The 17,192-nt window shown below is 43.9% G+C and overlaps 1 protein-coding gene and 1 long non-coding RNA gene across 2 annotated transcripts in view; one reads left to right on the top strand and one right to left on the bottom strand.

The window, feature by feature from the left end:
- Nucleotides 1–1,868: 1,868 nt before the first annotated feature.
- LOC310703287 lies at nt 1,869–3,184 on the bottom strand. Its single transcript, XR_014524060.1, has 2 exons — nt 3,076–3,184; nt 1,869–2,138 (listed from the first exon to the last, which is right to left on the bottom strand). It is a non-coding gene; the product is annotated as an uncharacterized lncRNA (long non-coding RNA).
- A 905-nt stretch (nt 3,185–4,089) lies between these two features.
- The window catches only part of ARL5A (ARF like GTPase 5A), a 28,635-nt gene continuing 15,532 nt past the window's right edge, over nt 4,090–17,192 (top strand). The window contains exons 1-3 of the mRNA XM_083495158.1: nt 4,090–4,224; nt 11,564–11,624; nt 13,278–13,425. Coding sequence (XP_083351284.1) covers nt 4,179–4,224; nt 11,564–11,624; nt 13,278–13,425 — 255 coding nt within the window. The 5' untranslated portion in view covers nt 4,090–4,178. The remainder of the gene's footprint in view (nt 4,225–11,563; nt 11,625–13,277; nt 13,426–17,192) is intronic.

Below are 17,192 nucleotides of genomic sequence, written 5' to 3'. Positions count from 1 at the left end.
CCCAACATTCTCCAGCAATTTAATGAGAAAACAAATGGTATTCAAATGAGAGATGTCAGATAACTTACCTTGGGTGTGTTACAGGTCTTTCAGTGGGTGGTGCAGTTTTTTTTTAATAAAGTACCTGTTTGTTTGACAAGTGAGTACCAGGTGATCATCGTCTAAGTTGTGTGCATTCCAGAAAAATCTGTGGACCAAGATTAAGGGGATATTAAACAGCATCTTGACAGGAGTGCCTTCCCTTCACTACTTCCATCCTAAACTGAAATCTTGCTTCAATTCAAACCCATCCCCTCTCATTACTCTCAATGCTGGATAGCTGCTCTGCCCAGGCAGGTAGGGTGAACAGTCTGCATGGATTCTTGCTGTTTCTGCCTACTGTCCTAGAGACTGCCTGGAAGCTGCACCATTGTCCACCCGTTGCTTGCATAGTTCCAGCTCAAGGTCCTGGGAGAAAAGAGCATGAGCACTTTGCAGACAGTGGTTCTGTAGCCACTACAGCAGTACCTTGGTTGTCGAACTTTATCCGTTCCGGGAGTCCGTTCGATTCCCGGAACTGTTCAAAAATCAAGGTGCGGCTTCCGATTGGCTGCAGGAGCCTCCTGCACTCAATCGGAAGCCGCAGAAGCCACGCTGGTAGTTCAGCTTCCAAAAGATGTTTGCAAATTGGAACACTTCCAAGTTTGTGGCGTTTGGGAGCCGATTTGTTTGGGAGCCAAGCCGTTCAACAACCAAGGTACCACTGTATTGGATTTTGAGCACCAGCATGTCTGACTCCCCTTCTAACTCCAGGTTTGTGACCTTCCTGAAAATTCTCCTCCACGGTTTATGAAACTTAAGAGTCTAATCCTATTGAGGCTAAAGTAAGTCCCATTAAATGCAGTGGGACTTATGCCTAAGTACATTTGTATAGGACTGCAGCCCAGGTGACAGCATAGTTGGGCTGTCAATTATACAGATCACTGGTCTATAGTGATATGATGCTTAGATCACTGTGGAGTGCTCTACATAGGGCTGCCTTTGAAGGGTACTTTAACTGGTCCAGAATACTGAAGCCAGGCTAATGGGGGCTGCATATAAGATGCACATGACTCTTTACTTGAAACGACTGTGCTGGCTTCTATTTTGTTGCCAGGCCAAATTCAATGTTTGAGCTTTAAAGTCCTTTAGGAAACTGCCTGCTTACTGTCTCCTGTGTGCCCCACTTCCCCCCAAATATGCTTAGCTGGGACAAGAGCCCTGGAACTGCTTTTCAAAGGCGGTTCATCCTCCCCTTCATTATGTCTATTTCTTTTACATTGCAAAAATTGAAATGCAGTTTCTGTTTCTATAGATTGTAAGCCTAAAGGCAGGACCTGTCTTATCATTGTCACTTGTAAATTGCTCTGGGAGCCTATTTTTGGTTGAAGAGTGGGATAAAAATGCAATAAAAAAAATTCTAATGGCCTTACGTAGGATGGTCACAACCTTCCTTTTTTAGGAACCCTTTGGATCCCTAAGTGGTTGCTTCCTTTTTGACATGATTCTAATTGCTACCATTAAGTTGTTCTTGATAGCTGTTTGTACTTCTCCTCTCTCTCTCTCTCTGCTGTTTTGGCTTTTATGGCTGTTTTAGTGTATTTTTGTAATGGAAAATTGTTTTGAATTGTGGGTAAGCTATGTGAAATTACTTAACTTCTTAAAATATGTGCTCTACTGTTGAGCTCCAGAACTTCACATCTACATCACATTTAAGCTGGAAGAATAACGGATTACAGTTACAGTAAAAGACTTACTACCCGTGAGATGTGTTAGAATACAGGTTAACTGTAAATATTAACATTAAGATTATCCTAGAGCTTTTGTACTCATGGGCCATGATGCAGGAAAGCAGGAGCACATTCATTAATTTTATCAAGCAAGTATATAGACTAAGATATGTACATTTTGACTTGTATGCTACTGAAAAAAAGAAAGAAAACGGAAGAGTCAGCGAAGAAACATGGAATATATCTCTGGAGGCTATGTATGCCTGGTGGTACCAGTGTGGTGTAGTGCTGGAAGAGGACTTGGAAGACCCGGGTTCAAATCCCCATTCAGTCACAAAGCTCACTGGGTGCGACCTCGCCCTGGGTCCCTGTCTCTCAGTCTCAGTCTTGCTGTGAGGATAAAATTGGAAAAAATGGAGAAGCATGAATGTCATCTTGAGCTCTCTGGAAGAAAGGTGAGATATAAATGTAATAAATAAATATGAAAGGTGCTAACCCAGCTATTGTGGACATTGCAGAGATACAACTATTGTAGGTAGCTGTGTTGATCCATTAGAGAGGAAAAACCACCAAGAAGCCACACACAGTACGGTCTGCAGCATTGTTACGACCAACTGACTTATGTCAGTAAGCTTTCAAGTAGCCAGAACTGTTCAACAGGCTGGATGTTAATACAAAACGGGTGGGGAAAAGGCTGGAGGTTTTTGTTTGCTTAGTATTTAATTATTACATATCTATTCTGTTCCCTCCTCCCAGAGGAACCCAGAGCGGACAGTAGCAAAGTAGTAAAACAAACAATTTAAACAAAAACGTATTTAAAACATTTTAACACAGCTAAGCGCATTCCACACATTGGGTGCTACATGTATCTTGATGTTAGAGCCATGGCTGTTGGTACACTATTACTTATTATTAATCTATGGAATTTATTTATTTTCCTATTTACATGCCGCCCTTCACCCGATGATCACAAAGTGGCTTACAGTATAAAAAACTAAAAAACCACTTAATAAAAAACGAAACAACTAAAAATCAAAATTTAAAAACCCACACAAAGTCACCCACCCCCTGGATGAGCAGCTGTCTTGAAAAGTAGCAAAACCTGATGCTACCGGCTTGATTCCCTGAGAAACTTTCATTGATTCCGACTCCCAACATTTCAGATTAGATTTTGTTAAGAGGTGCGGACATGACCAAAAGTAAAACGACGACGCATAAGAAATATAAACCACAAAGCATCACAGCCGGGAAGGACAAAAGGCCCAAAGGAGCAGAACAACAGAATAGCAGAGATTCCATTTACAAATATGCAAAAATAATTCTCTACCCGCGAGAGCCACCGTTGTTGAGAATAGAGGCTCTATGCAGTGTCTTAAGCGAGCCAGGCATGTGCCTATCTATGCAGGGACACTGGAGACACATGCTGTGCCTCCATATTCCAAGAAACCCCAAACTCCTTCGAGCTCTGCCGATTCTTTTAGCCCACGAGGTGCCTTTATAAGGAGGGCAATTTGCCAAACCCTAAAGTAACGGAAGAAAAAGATCCCGAAACACCAGACAATTCCTATTATTTATTTATTCGAGCCATTTTGACTGAAGTTTCGAAACATTAGAGGAGCCGAAGAGCCAGCGAGCCACCCCTCCCTTCCAGAGGACGAAAAGAAGGCAACGCGTTAGTGCCTACGCCCGCCATCTCCCCAACTGCCTCCGAGCCAAAGAGCAGCAACGCAGCCCGGCGCCTCGCACGAGTGGAACCCCTTCTCAGCCAATCACAAAGCGGGGACGGAGCGGAGCAGGCAGTCTTTGAACTCCCACCGTTCGACGAAGCCCTTGGAGGGTGACGAGCGTTCCCCGCCCACTTGGGTCGACCCCGCCCTCACTCTGCAAACCCCGCCCCTCCATGCTACGCCCCGCCCCCTGGCGCCGTCGCATCATCCTGCCTGCTCGGCTGGAAAAGCGGCGCTTTGCGGTAGGAGCGGGAGCGCGCGCGCACGGACGCTGGCTGACGGACGGGGGCGCGCTCTCAGGTTCCCTCGGACGGTGTCCGGAGGTGCCCAAACACCATCCGTTCCCCTCAGAGCGGCGAGGCCTGGGGGGGGAAAAAAAGCGAAGCTCTAAAAGGAGGGGCGGAGAGGAGAGAAGTAGTTGCGGCGAGGGCGGCGGCAATGTCCGCGAGGAGCGGCGAGGGGCGCGCGGCGGCGGCGTTGCTGCGGGCGACCGTCTCCGAGGCGCGGGGCCTGCACCGCCACCGCCGCCACTACTACTACCACCACCTTCCTGCTGCTTCTGCTGCCGCTCCACTCCTCTTCACTCCTCGCAGCTGGGCTGTGGCCAGGGACTGAGCGCGGGGGGAGGCCGAGGCCGGGCGGGGAAGAAGTGAGCCGGTGCGGAGTTGCCTCGGGGGGCAGCCGAGGCTCCCGTCGCCTGAGCATGGGAATCCTCTTCGCTCGGATATGGAGGCTGTTCAACCACCAAGGTGAGAGAGAAAGGCAGGCTCGGTCTCCGGCTTCTCCCGAGTCCGTGCGGAGCTGCCGCTCGTCGCGTAGCCGAGGGAGGCCGACGGCGGGCGGACGGGCTTCGGGGTGTGAGGCGCCGCTTCTGCCTTCCTGGTGGCGCCCGAGGTCAAGAGAGCGAGGAGTTGTGGGGGCAAAGGGGGAGCCCCGAAGGCACCTGAGGCAGCAGCTTCAGGGGCGTCCCCCCCCTCCGCAGGGCTGAGCATCTGCTATGGTCACCTTTCCCTTACGTGGGATCAAAGTGCGGGCACAACTCACCTAACAGCTGAATACACTTGTTCCCTAGCGCAGGGGGGGGGGGCAAGGCGAAAAAAGGCTGCTTTCTTTCTCTTGGTTCGGGTTGTGAAAAGGAAAGCGGGTGGGGGAAGGAAGCGCGCAGAACTATTTTCCTGTGTGTACGGGAGCCGCTCTCGCTTAAGCGAATGTAGGGAAAAGGGCAATGCTGGGTCTCGCCTCAAAGGCCAGCTGTGGAAGAGGGGGGAAAGATACTGAGAATGCAAGTGAAGTGTTTTGAGCAGTCAAAACGTGCTGTAAAAAAATACTAGAATTAGCCGTTGAGTGGCGATGGGTTCAGAGAAATGCAGCAAGGGGAGCGCGTCTGACTGGTATGTGCGGTGAAAGGAAGGTGGGAAGAACGACTTAGCAGCATGTGTTGTAGGAGGGTAATGATTGTTTTTTAAACAGCTGGTGGCATTGACCCTAATGGTGGGAAATTGGGGAGATTAGATTGGGCATCTAGTGAGAAGCTGCCTTACAGCTGATTGTGTTCTTGTGGTGCGTTTGATTGAGGGAGAATTAAGTATTGCTCAGAACTGAGAAGTCTGCACCTAATTTTCTGTTATTAATTGTGCAGTGTTGTACCTACTTATATCTTTCAGTGCTTGCCAAATGCAGAACTCTTTTGAGAACCTCGTTATTGGGTTGTTGTTTTTATTTTTGATTATGTATTTTGTGATTTTATATTTTGATTTTATAATATTAATAATTAATAAGAATTTATTACTTATATCCTGCCCATCTGGCTGAGTTTCCCCAGCCACTCTTGTGAACCGCCCTGAGACCTCTGGGTATAGGGCAGTATATAAATACAATAAACAATCATAATACAGTGGTACCTCGGGTTACATACGCTTCAGGTTACAAACTCCACTAACCCAGATAGTGCTTCAGGTTAAGAACTTTGCTTCAGGATGAGAACAGAAATCGTGCTCCGGCAGCGCGACAGCAGCAGGAGGCCCCATTAGCTAAAGTGGTGCTTCAGGTTAAGAACAGTTTCAGGTTAAGAACAAACCTCCGGAATGAATTAAGTACTTAACCCGAGGTACCACTGTAATGATAAATACTTGATGAGCTTGTGGAGATTCTCTGGCTGGAAGGAGAGCCTGCAGGGGAAGAGAGGTCCCAAGAAGTAATACTTTCCAGTGGCAAGAGTGATGGAAGGTAGGCTGCATGCGCACTGTATATTTAACACACATTTCAGCACAAAAAATCCTGGGCACTGTAGTTTACCTTTCACACAGCTACAGTTCCTAGCACCTTCAACAAGTTACAGTTCTCAGAAATCTTTGGGATAAATGTGCTTTAAATATATGATGTGGATGCATTCTTATGTTTTCATCCTTTGTGTTCTGAGAAAGGGGCATGTCACACTGTCTCTTTATAGGCTTTGAGCTCTGCTTTCTGAGCAGGTGACACCTGAAACCATCTTGGAGAGCTGAAGAGTTGGTTGTCTTGTTTCCCCTTCATCAATAATGGAAAATCTGTAAGGGAACTGAGATGATAATAGGCTGTGTGGAGGAGTTAGGCAGCTAAGAGTTCCATTTTACCTGCATACCAGTGCAAAGACAGCACCACAGCTTATACCAAAGCTATAAGGCATACAATGTAAGGGTTTTGTTTAAGCTGTTATGACTTTGACACTTATGGAGCAATTCCCTGCCAGTAGGTATACCTGAGCTGCAAGGACTATATATGTGTACAGTGACAACAAACCTATTTTAAAGTACTAATTAACTATGTTTCTTACCACTGGACAAGGCTATACTTGTTGGTAAGCTCTTTGCTGTTATATGTCTGGTTTGAGTCTCTCTCAGAACAGTTGTTTTTCCTTTGACAGACCACTGAATACTACAGCAGTCATAGGGTGGTATGCAACATGGTATTCACCTGTCATTGAAATCAATGCACTGTAGAGGAAAGATACACACTGTTAAACCTCTGCTAGAAACTGAGATATGAAAGCTAGGAGCTAAATGGCACCTTAAACCTAGGTTATGAGTGCAACAACGGAATGTCTAGGCATGCTTTTTAAATAACAATAATACAAAGCTGAAAATGAATGAACTGCAGCTAAAATCTTATGTTCATTTTTCACATGGTCTAGTCCTCATTTGCAAAAAAAACCAAAGCCATGCTTCTCCAGCCCGCCCCCTAATATTCTTAAGAAGGTCTCTTCTTCAGTCATTAGAGAGTGACTGGAAGTAGGGAGGCAGGAAAGGGTCCTCCTTTCCTTCCACTGTGCAGTTTTAATCTGAAATCTTAGGCACAGTACTGTGTCCAGAGCTCAGATACTGCTTGCACTAATGAAATTTCCTGTTGCAAAATGCTCCCAGAGCAATAGGATTTTTGAACACTGTGTTGAACACATTACTATAATCCAACCTGGACATAGGATTCTTTATTAATCATTCATCTCTGAACATTTTCTTCCTAAGTCTGAAACAAGTTCAGACTATATATATATTTTCAAACATAGGAAGGAAAGTTAGAATTTGCAGTTAAAGAGCTGAATGATTAATAAAGACTCCTGTGTCGCTATATGAGCCATTACTTCCTTGCCTTGGGAGAAAGCTGGTCATTTGAGACAAGTGTAGCTACCGTTTCTTGTGGTTGTTAGCACATTTCCTGTAGGTCATACTGTAACTAGTATGATTGCTTTTGAGTGTAACAAAATAGCTAGCTGGTGTGTACTAATTGAACTACAGTTATTGTTCTGTTTACAAAATGCAATATTAAATAGACAGAATTCAACTATGAACTCGGTAAATTAGTGTTAAGATACAGTATAAGTAATTTTCCATTCAACTTTGTAGGGCTTTGCATTTTTAAGTTTCTTTTCCCAAATTGAGAAGATTAAAGGTGCACGTGAGCTTAGATGTAAAGTATGCAGTGCTTTGACAGTGTGAACATGAAACATGAGTGCCCCTAAAACTTAAGCATAATATGCCAACCAGGCCAATGTAACCTTAAGTATCAAAGACATGGTAAAAATATTGTCAAGATACCTGGGGTTTTTCCAGGCTTGCTTGCACTTCTCTATTGATGCATGAATGGACATTCTTGCAAAACCTTTGCCCCACTGACCTTATCAGTTCACTATCTTTGTGTGCTGGGGAGATGGAGCTTTCTTGATTGAATCCACCGTGGAATCTGCTGGTGAAGGTCAGGAAATAACATTTAATAATAACGGAGGAGGGGTGGGGAGTGGAGGGCTCCTTTGTGCAGCAGAATGCAAACAATCATTTGATGTTTTCAGGTTTTTCCATAGTTCTTACAAGTACTGTTTGTGAAATTTCAAGGAGCTGTTCCCAACCCCCACCCAATGCTGTATCTTCATATACACAAGATTGGTGATTTCTGGTGTGTGGAAATCAATTTATATGCATGAGGATTGTTCCTTGCTGCACTGGGGTTATGGTATATAAAATGGAGCACTCACTGAAACAACTTTCTATGTTATGTAGCTCTGTCTAGTCTTAACTGATCTGTCAGAAAGCAGGAGAACTTACTGTGGCCTGATTGGAAAACTCCAAAATTGCTTACTTTACAAAAAGCTGATGTAATTTCAGTGTTGCTTCAAATACAAGGGCCTCTGGCTGCTTTCAAAGAGCTTTTAAAATTAACTGGGGACTAGGGCTTACCATCAAAGATTTTATTTATACTTCCATTTAAACAGTTCTTCAGTTAAATTTGAATATATTTGCACATTATCAAATCCCCAATAAAGATAGTTTTTTGAGGACACCGTTACCACTGCTTGAAAGGAAGGAATATTGAATCTATTCTCTCTCCCTCCCAATATACAGTGGTGCCTCGCAAGACGGATGCCTCGCAAGACGGAAGACTCGCTAGACGAAAGAGTTTTCCGTTTTGGAGGTGCTTCGCAAAACAAATCTCCTATAGGCTTGCTTCGCAAGACGAAAATGTCTTGCGAGTTCCTGCGGGTTTTTTTCCCTCCCCCTTTTTCTAAGCCGCTTATCAGCTGATCCGATAAGCCGCTAATAGCGCTAATCCGCTAATCCGTCAATGGGCTTGCTTCGCAAGGCGAAAAAACCGCTAGACGAAGAGAATCACAGAACGGATTCTTTTCGTCTTGCGAGGCTCCACTGTAGTAATTTTTTGACTTTCAAATAGTGGACTCTTCCATGGCAGGGAACGTTCTCTAAAAGACAGAATGCCTGCTACTGATTCCCCCCTCCCACAACTTGCAGGGGTTTGTGTGTGTTCTCTCAATTCATGTGGCATGAAGCTGAAATACCACAGGCATGGCCAGTTCATCATGTGAATTGAGTATATGCCCTAAAACAGGCTTCCTCAAACTCGGCCCTCCAGATGTTTTGAGACTACAGTTCCTGTCAGATGGCAAAGGTGGTTGCTCATGAGTAACCAGGCAGGACTCCAACCTGTCTTTTACAGGTTTTATTTAGGTGCAAAACTATTCACAGTTCAGAACCCCAAAGTTCATGTCTGCCTCAATCACTAGCAGAATTCGGGATTGCTTGTTTCCAGGACCTCCCCCAACATAAAAGTCTCGTTACGCCCAGCCTTTTCCTTCCCTCTTTGCGCTTTAGACTTCTGCGCAAGGTGGGCGACGGAAGGGACGTGCTTCCCTCCTGGCCGGGTTGGCAAGGAGCGATGCTGAGGCTCCCACCAGCATCCTCTGGTTCTTTCACCTCTTCTTCACTGGAGGTGGGGCTTTCCTCATCACCAGAAGAGGAACTGCTTCGCAAGATTTTCAGAGGCTCCCTGTAGCACAACTGCCCCTCTGTTTCCTGCCCCTGTTCCGATGGCAGTTCCCTGACAGTTCCCATCATCCCTGACCACTGGTCCTGCTAGCTAGGGATCATGGGAGTTGTAGGCCAAAAACATCTAGAGGGCCAAGTTTGAGGAAGCCTGCCCTAAAACATCTTTTCAGATGCCCAAGTATTTTGTGGTAGATACACGAGCCTCCTTGGCAGATGTTAATATGGAAAGGGCTTTCTGAAGGTAAAAACTGAGAAAAGCAATATCTCAAAAGCCAAGACAGCTATAAAAAGTAAGCAAACATTCCTTTAGGCTTAGCCCAATCCATAATTAAATCAGTTGTGGAAAATTTTAATCTAATTCTTTCGTTGATTTAGCTACTGATTAAATCATGCAACCTTACTAGAAACCTTAGATTGCCAAAAGAAATAAATAACTCACTCTAGTTGCTAATCAATTAGTATAGGCACTTAAGACCCCCCCTCCTTCTTTGCCATGCTGCAGATCTTTTGTTCCAAGTGCCTCCTCATCATTCATCCTGCCAGCAATACAATATAATTCTCAAACTTCAGTATAGATACTAATGTTTTGGTGGGAGTCAGGAGAGTTCCCTTTGATTTTTTAAACAATATTGTGCTGTTGTGCAGTAGAGTTTAATATTCCCTATTGCTAGAAACATTCTGCAAAACTCGACACTATTGATTTAGAAATATTTAGCTTGTCCTTCTATAACATTTTCTCCCATTTTTCCCACTTCCCTTAAGTGCATCAGTGTGGTGTATTTTATGTTGAAGTAAACACTGGCCTGGTTTGCATATATTTATACCACAATCCCTTAAAAATTCCACCAATTTCCACTAAAGCCCTCATGTCCTATCTGGTGGCTTGCCTCTACTGCATGTTAAACAAAAATGCTTGGCATTACTCTTTTGAAAGCAGGAAGAAGAAACTTTGAAATCCTGCCTGGTGCAGAACAAGTCCTTTAGCAAGTATGGGAAGATTATTATTTGTTTTTGTATGATTAATAAAGTAGTCCTTCTGAAAAGGAACTTGGCACACAATGATTATCTTATTATTTATTTACTGAAGCCCTGCCTTTCCAGCTTTAAGATCTACAAGGTGCCTGAACAACAAAACAATTACAAACATTGTGGTGGTATACATAGAGATATGTGGCATGAAGCTTCCCGTAACTTGTATAGGTTGTTGAATACTGCATGAGAGACCAGGGGTGCCAACTCGAATAAAATATTGCGGGGGCCCAGGTAAGCCCCGCCCTGCATAATCAATCATATGATGCAGTGCACGCACACCATTTGAATGGGAATGCCAGTCAACTTTGTGGGGGCCCAGCCCCCTCAAATATTTTATTGTGGGGGCTGAAGCCCCCACAGCCCTTAGGAGGTGGCGCCTATGTGAGAGACTTAATATAGTATGAAAGACTGATACCAGTATACTGTAAGGCCCTGCTTGGGAGGGAGAAGGGGAGGAAGTAGCCATGTTATTGCTTGTATGGCACTGTATTACCAGGTAGAGGTGAGTGAGTGAGCTGGTTGTATATTTACATTTAATGTTGCCAGGGGTTTTTTTTTAATGCCAGATGTATGCTTAATGACAAGTGGTTGGTTGGGGATTAGCTGTGTTATGGTTATGGTTGGTAAGAATGGTTGAGAGTATGTGAGAGGGTGCTCAGGGAGATGTTACTGTGGGAGATATTGGGGGGGCCTAACTCACCTTGTTTAGCTGCTAATGATGCTTTAATATGTGGAATTGTATTGCATTTTTGTATTGGTATTTGTCCTTGTGTTTTTTATGTTTGAGATAATGGACCAGAGACAGCTAACAGATCCCACTAGTGGAAGTCTGCACAAAGATTTCTGCTAGAGCAGAAGGGCTTAATCCTACCTCCTCCTCCTACACTCATCCCAATTGGTTCTGGACAGGTGGGAGAACCCCCAGAACTCGGGGGGGGGGGGAGAAGTGGGGAAATCACTTCACCAGGCAAGCGGAAATGCTTGCACAAATGGGAGAGATCTCCTAAGCGCTATGTTGAATTCCTCCCAATATTTTGCTTTCTTGTTTGCATGCTGCCTTTAAATGAAGGTGTTTTTTGAGCTTCATTCACAATGTTTTATTTTGATCTTTTATAATGTTATACTTAATGTTTAAAGATAAACTGTAGATAACTTGGATTTCCTTTGGAAATGTGTGATGCAATATATAAATTATCTAAACAAATAACTAGCTCCTTGTTTGCTCTCTTTTTTCCCCTCCCTCCAGAGCACAAAGTGATCATTGTTGGCCTTGATAATGCAGGAAAAACAACCATTCTTTATCAGTTGTAAGTATGAAGTCATATGAACAGGTGACTAAAACTGCTTTTCCAGATCAGGCAAACTTTTCTTGTTACCTGCCAGTAGTCAGCCAAATTCCACAGGACCTGACATCCAAATGCAATGCACTCTCAGGAAATTGTTAGACATTATAACAAATTGTAAGAAATTTCCATTGATTCCTGTGGGGGAATTTCTAATGCCTTCCTGATCCCAAATGACAAGAAACCTGAGAAAACCCTCTGAAACTACACCTTTGAAACTTTAATACCACATATGTAATATTGAGGTAGGGGGGATACTTGAGATTACCATTATAATGGTATTGTGTAGGCATCATTCAGAGCCAGATTTCGTGATTTGGAGAATGCTGTGTGGTACAGCTCTCACTGGCCCATATCACTTCAGCTTATAGGTGTGGCATTGCATACCTGAGTGCTCCTACATTTAGAAGAGAATTGCATGCCCTGCATCAAAGGCATGTCAAGAAGGCAATGGTAGAATCTTTATCTCCAACACATTTTCTGAGAGAAAAGCTATGCAATTAGGCAGTTTTGGTTCTGGCACTGGTTTAAGGAATAGGGAATCGAAAGAAAATCTTGTTAGAAAGACAGTGCATATTTTAAATGATATAAATCTTTCCTTCTGCCTACCCAGGAATCTCAGTTTGGATTTAGGCATGAAACAGGTCTAGGCAACAGTCAGGTTTTGTTTTTTAAAAAATGGGTATCGGATATTGCTGCTTTGTGCCAGAGCCCTAGCTGTACACTGATAACCTTCAGCACCTAGCAGAGACTAATTCAGCCTGCAACTTCCATCTTGTAACTGAGTCTAAATGCAGCTTCCATGCCACAGCATCCAGCCTACTTCTTGTACTTCTGTACATCCTTTCCCACCTGGCCCATACCCTGTTTTTGTTCTAATATCTCACACCATGAAGTATTTTAGGGAACTTGAAAGCTTGCTAATTATTTTGTGAAAATTAGTAGGTTCCAATATAAATATTGACAAACTCCGGATTTTGGAGTTCTAAATTGCATGGTATTTCATGCTACCTTGAATGTCTCCAAAAAGCAGCTATACTGAGGTTCTGGAGATATGCCAACCTCTTAAATTTAGTTGCTGAATCAAGTGAAAACTCTTAAATTAGTTAAGTGTCTTATTGAAATTAAATTCCTAAAAGGTTTTCTCCTAAAAGTAATAACAGTTTTGCTTGGAATTGTGAACAACATTGTCTTCTGCCAAGTTAAGTGTGATAGCCCATATTTTCTTCTTCTGACCTTGTAACGTGGTAACTGTTTACTGATACACTGAGTCTGTAGTTTACACAGTCCAAATATGCTTAATGCAAATATGATCCAAATTTTCTTGAAGCTGCACCCACATGAGCAGTTTGACATGTGACTCAGTGCACCCTGGACATAGCTGCAACATACCAGAGTTGTGTTTGCAGTTTACACTGGCAGTTTGATAAAAATGCTGCTTGGGGGTATTGTGTTGTCTGTACCTAGGATATGCTATGTCACATTTTGATCTCAAAGCAACTACAAGCATAACTGCAGCTGAATGCAGCTCAGACTGCAGAACAGAAAGAAATCTAGACCAAGGAGACCGAGGCAGAACATACATCATTCTTACATTTTCTTCTCCTTCCTTTGCAGTTCTATGAATGAAGTAGTGCATACCTCTCCAACCATTGGAAGCAATGTAGAGGAGATTGTTGTTAATAATACACGTTTTCTTATGTGGGATATTGGAGGCCAAGAATCACTTCGATCTTCATGGAACACATACTATACAAACACTGAAGTAAGAATTTGTATAATATAATGCAGCTGGGGATAATTTCATGCAGACCTTTAAAGCAGAATTCAGCCAAAATTACCGGTAATGCTTGTCTTCTTGAGATCAACAAGGAGAGTAAAGGGTTTGCATTGGCAGTATCATGCCCTTAGTTATTAAGGGAATATATATATATATATATATATATATATATATATATGCAGGTTTTGGTGTCCTCGGGTGTCTTCCCGTGTAAAAGTTGGGGTGTCTAGGCGACGTTTCGACGAGGTCTCACTCGTCATCTTCAGGCTGGTGCTTTCGGCTTCTTGTTACTGGAACAGAGCGGGATCTCAGTGTTTGAGTTCCTATAAATACTGTAGAGGGGTGTGGTGTATTGCCTCAAAAGTTCTGGGCAGAGGGGAAGTTCCCAGGCTAGTGTTCTTTTCTTCTTTTGTTCCTTAATTACTTGAGGGATATCTTGAGTGATTTCTTGAGTGATATTCTGAGTACCACTTAGGTGGGTCATTAGGTGTGGATTAGTTGCTAAAGCCTTCGTGTCTTGACCTCTTGAATTTGTGAAGAGTTTTTCTGGGAAGATGGCTGTACTGCACTTAGTTGTGCTTTGGCTTGGCTTCGTGTATAGGGGCGAGCTGTGGTTTTGTGCCCTGTGCCAGCCAGATCTGTGTAGGGATTGCAGGGGGGTGCAGCATCCGGAGTTGCCACTATGGTTTGGTTACTGGATGGTGTCTGTAATTTATCTGTGGAGAGGGTCTGGGTTTGGGTCTGGTGTGGTTGATTGGTGGTGGCGTTCTGTGTGCCTCTGGATCTGGTGTCGGTTTTTGTGGGGAGGTTTTTGTGGGGAGGTTTTTGTGTTCATCTCCAGAACCAAACGCCTGGCTGACAAAGACCACTTGACAACTGAGTTACAGAATCTCTCAAATGTGTTAATCGCCAATGGATACCAGCAAAACAGGGTTAAGAAGCTAATCCAAAAAGAAACACCCCCCAAAAACCAAGACACGGAAGAAAACAATGGCATGGCCCTCCTTCCTTATATCAAGGGCACTACAGATAAAATTAGCAAAATCCTCCATAAACACAATATCAAAACAGCCTTTTGCACCAACCAAAAAATAGCCAATATCCTCAGAAACCCCAAAGATAAAATCCAGTTGGAAAACCAAGGGGTCTATGAAATACCCTGCAAAGTCTGCCCAGCCACGTACATTGGACAAACAAACAGACGAATAAATGCACGTATCGCAGAACACAAGAATGCCGTCAAAAAAGAAGAAAAATCTTCCTCTCTTTTCCAACACATGAAAGAAACAGGACACGAAATTAATTTTGCAGATTCCAAATTGCTCTTTAACATGGAACATCACCACAAGAGAATAATCATGGAAGCCATCGAGATAGAGAAACACCCTCACAACATGAACAAGCGTGACGACACGTCCCGCCTGCCAGACATCTGGAAATTAGCCCTCCCCACAAAAACCGACACCAGATCCAGAGGCACACAGAACGCCACCACCAATCAACCACACCAGACCCAAACCCAGACCCTCTCCACAGATAAATTACAGACACCATCCAGTAACCAAACCATAGTGGCAACTCCGGATGCTGCACCCCCCTGCAATCCCTACACAGATCTGGCTGGCACAGGGCACAAAACCACAGCTCGCCCCTATACACGAAGCCAAGCCAAAGCACAACTAAGTGCAGTACAGCCATCTTCCCAGAAAAACTCTTCACAAATTCAAGAGGTCAAGACACGAAGGCTTTAGCAACTAATCCACACCTAATGACCCACCTAAGTGGTACTCAGAATATCACTCAAGAAATCACTCAAGATATCCCTCAAGTAATTAAGGAACAAAAGAAGAAAAGAACACTAGCCTGGGAACTTCCCCTCTGCCCAGAACTTTTGAGGCAATACACCACACCCCTCTACAGTATTTATAGGAACTCAAACACTGAGATCCCGCTCTGTTCCAGTAACAAGAAGCCGAAAGCACCAGCCTGAAGATGACGAGTGAGACCTCGTCGAAACGTCGCCTAGACACCCCAACTTTTACACGGGAAGACACCCGAGGACACCAAAACCTGCATTCCTGTACCCGTGAAAATCTACGAAAACAAATATCTCACCTCTACGGGGAGGAAACCTTCCAGCTGACAAGAACCTACGAGAAACTAGAAATCCGAAGAGCCACCATCTTATGTGATCTCTTGTTCCTACGCAACTGCCGAGACAACAACTTAATTCCCACATGCTTCCAACTTAAATTCCACTCTAAAACCCCAGCTACCGAAAGGATCCTGAAACGAACTGAACTATCCCTAATCAGAAACGAACTACATAAGAAAAGATACCTACTAAACCAAACCAACAAAGATCTGCTCACTCTTCACCTCAAACTCTGTAACAAAATCCACCCTGCACTCTGGGACAAATGCAAACAACTAGCCGTCTGGAGAGCTGAAACTGAGACCTCACATAAGACAGACACACACACCAACAAACTCCACAAACTAGAGAGACGCCAGAAGCCCAGCCACCCTCCACAACAACCCATGAAACAAACAGTACATAACATATCAGACAGGATCCTCACCTCAACTGAAACCAAAGTACTCTCCAAAGGTTTCAACTTTGCAGTTACCCCGAGACGCATCCCCACGGAAAACATCATATGCGGAGTCGAAGCTAGCCTAACCAAAATCAACCCAGATGAAGCCAATAAAATCAGACTTGAAGTCACCAACATCCTCTGCTCCAGCAAACCACCCAGAAGCAATTTACACAAAGAAGAACAGAAAGCACTCACCAACCTGAGGAAAGACAACAACATAATCATTCTCCCAGCAGACAAAGGTAATGCCACTGTTGTGATGAACACATCGGACTACCAAGCAAAACTATCAAATCTACTCCAAGACCCTACCTACCAACCTATAAAAACAGATCCCACCACCTATCTGGAAAAAACCACCAAATCCAAAATAAAAGCCTCTCCTATCAGTGAAGAAATCCAGCTAAGAATCATCCCCAGAGAAAAATCATCCAGATGCCCCAAACTCTACGGCCTCCCCAAGATACACAAAGAAGGAACACCACTCAGACCAATAGTCAGCTCCATAGGCTCACCTCTACAAAATCTCGCTAAATTTCTCGCTAAGCAACTTCAGCCCTATGCAGAATCCATCTCTTCACACGTTACAAACTCCTTCCAGTTCATAGAAACAATAAAGAAGCAAAACCTACATCCCGATGACCTACTTGTGAGCTTCGATGTTGTATCTCTCTTCACACAAGTGCCCATTAATGAAGCCTTGACAGCCATTCAAAACAAATACAATCCCCCCGAATACATCCTGGACCTGACCAACCACTGCCTAACCAACACGTACTTCATCCACAATGGACAAAGATACAAACAGATAGAAGGAGCACCTATGGGATCACCCCTCTCACCGGTCATCGCAAATCTGTACATGGAACACTTTGAAACCAATGCTTTAGACAAGTCAGAACACAAACCCAAACTTTGGCTCAGATATGTTGACGACACCTTTGTAATTTGGCCACACGGGAAAGAAAAACTAGATAGCTTCCTCACACATCTCAACAGCCTACACCCCAAAATACAATTCACTATGGAAATAGAAGCCAACAACCAGCTTCCCTTCCTTGACGTCCTAATCTACAAAAAACCTGATGGCTCCCTAGGACACACTATCTACCGGAAAAAAACACACACCAACCGCTACTTACATGCTCAATC

The sequence above is a fragment of the Podarcis liolepis genome, assembly GCF_965112155.1.
Source record: "Podarcis liolepis genome assembly, chromosome: 1".
In the NCBI taxonomy this organism is placed as follows: Eukaryota; Metazoa; Chordata; class Lepidosauria; order Squamata; family Lacertidae; genus Podarcis; species Podarcis liolepis.
The sequence above is the reverse complement of the archived record's forward strand: the minus strand, read 5'-3'. Positions and strand labels throughout refer to the sequence as shown.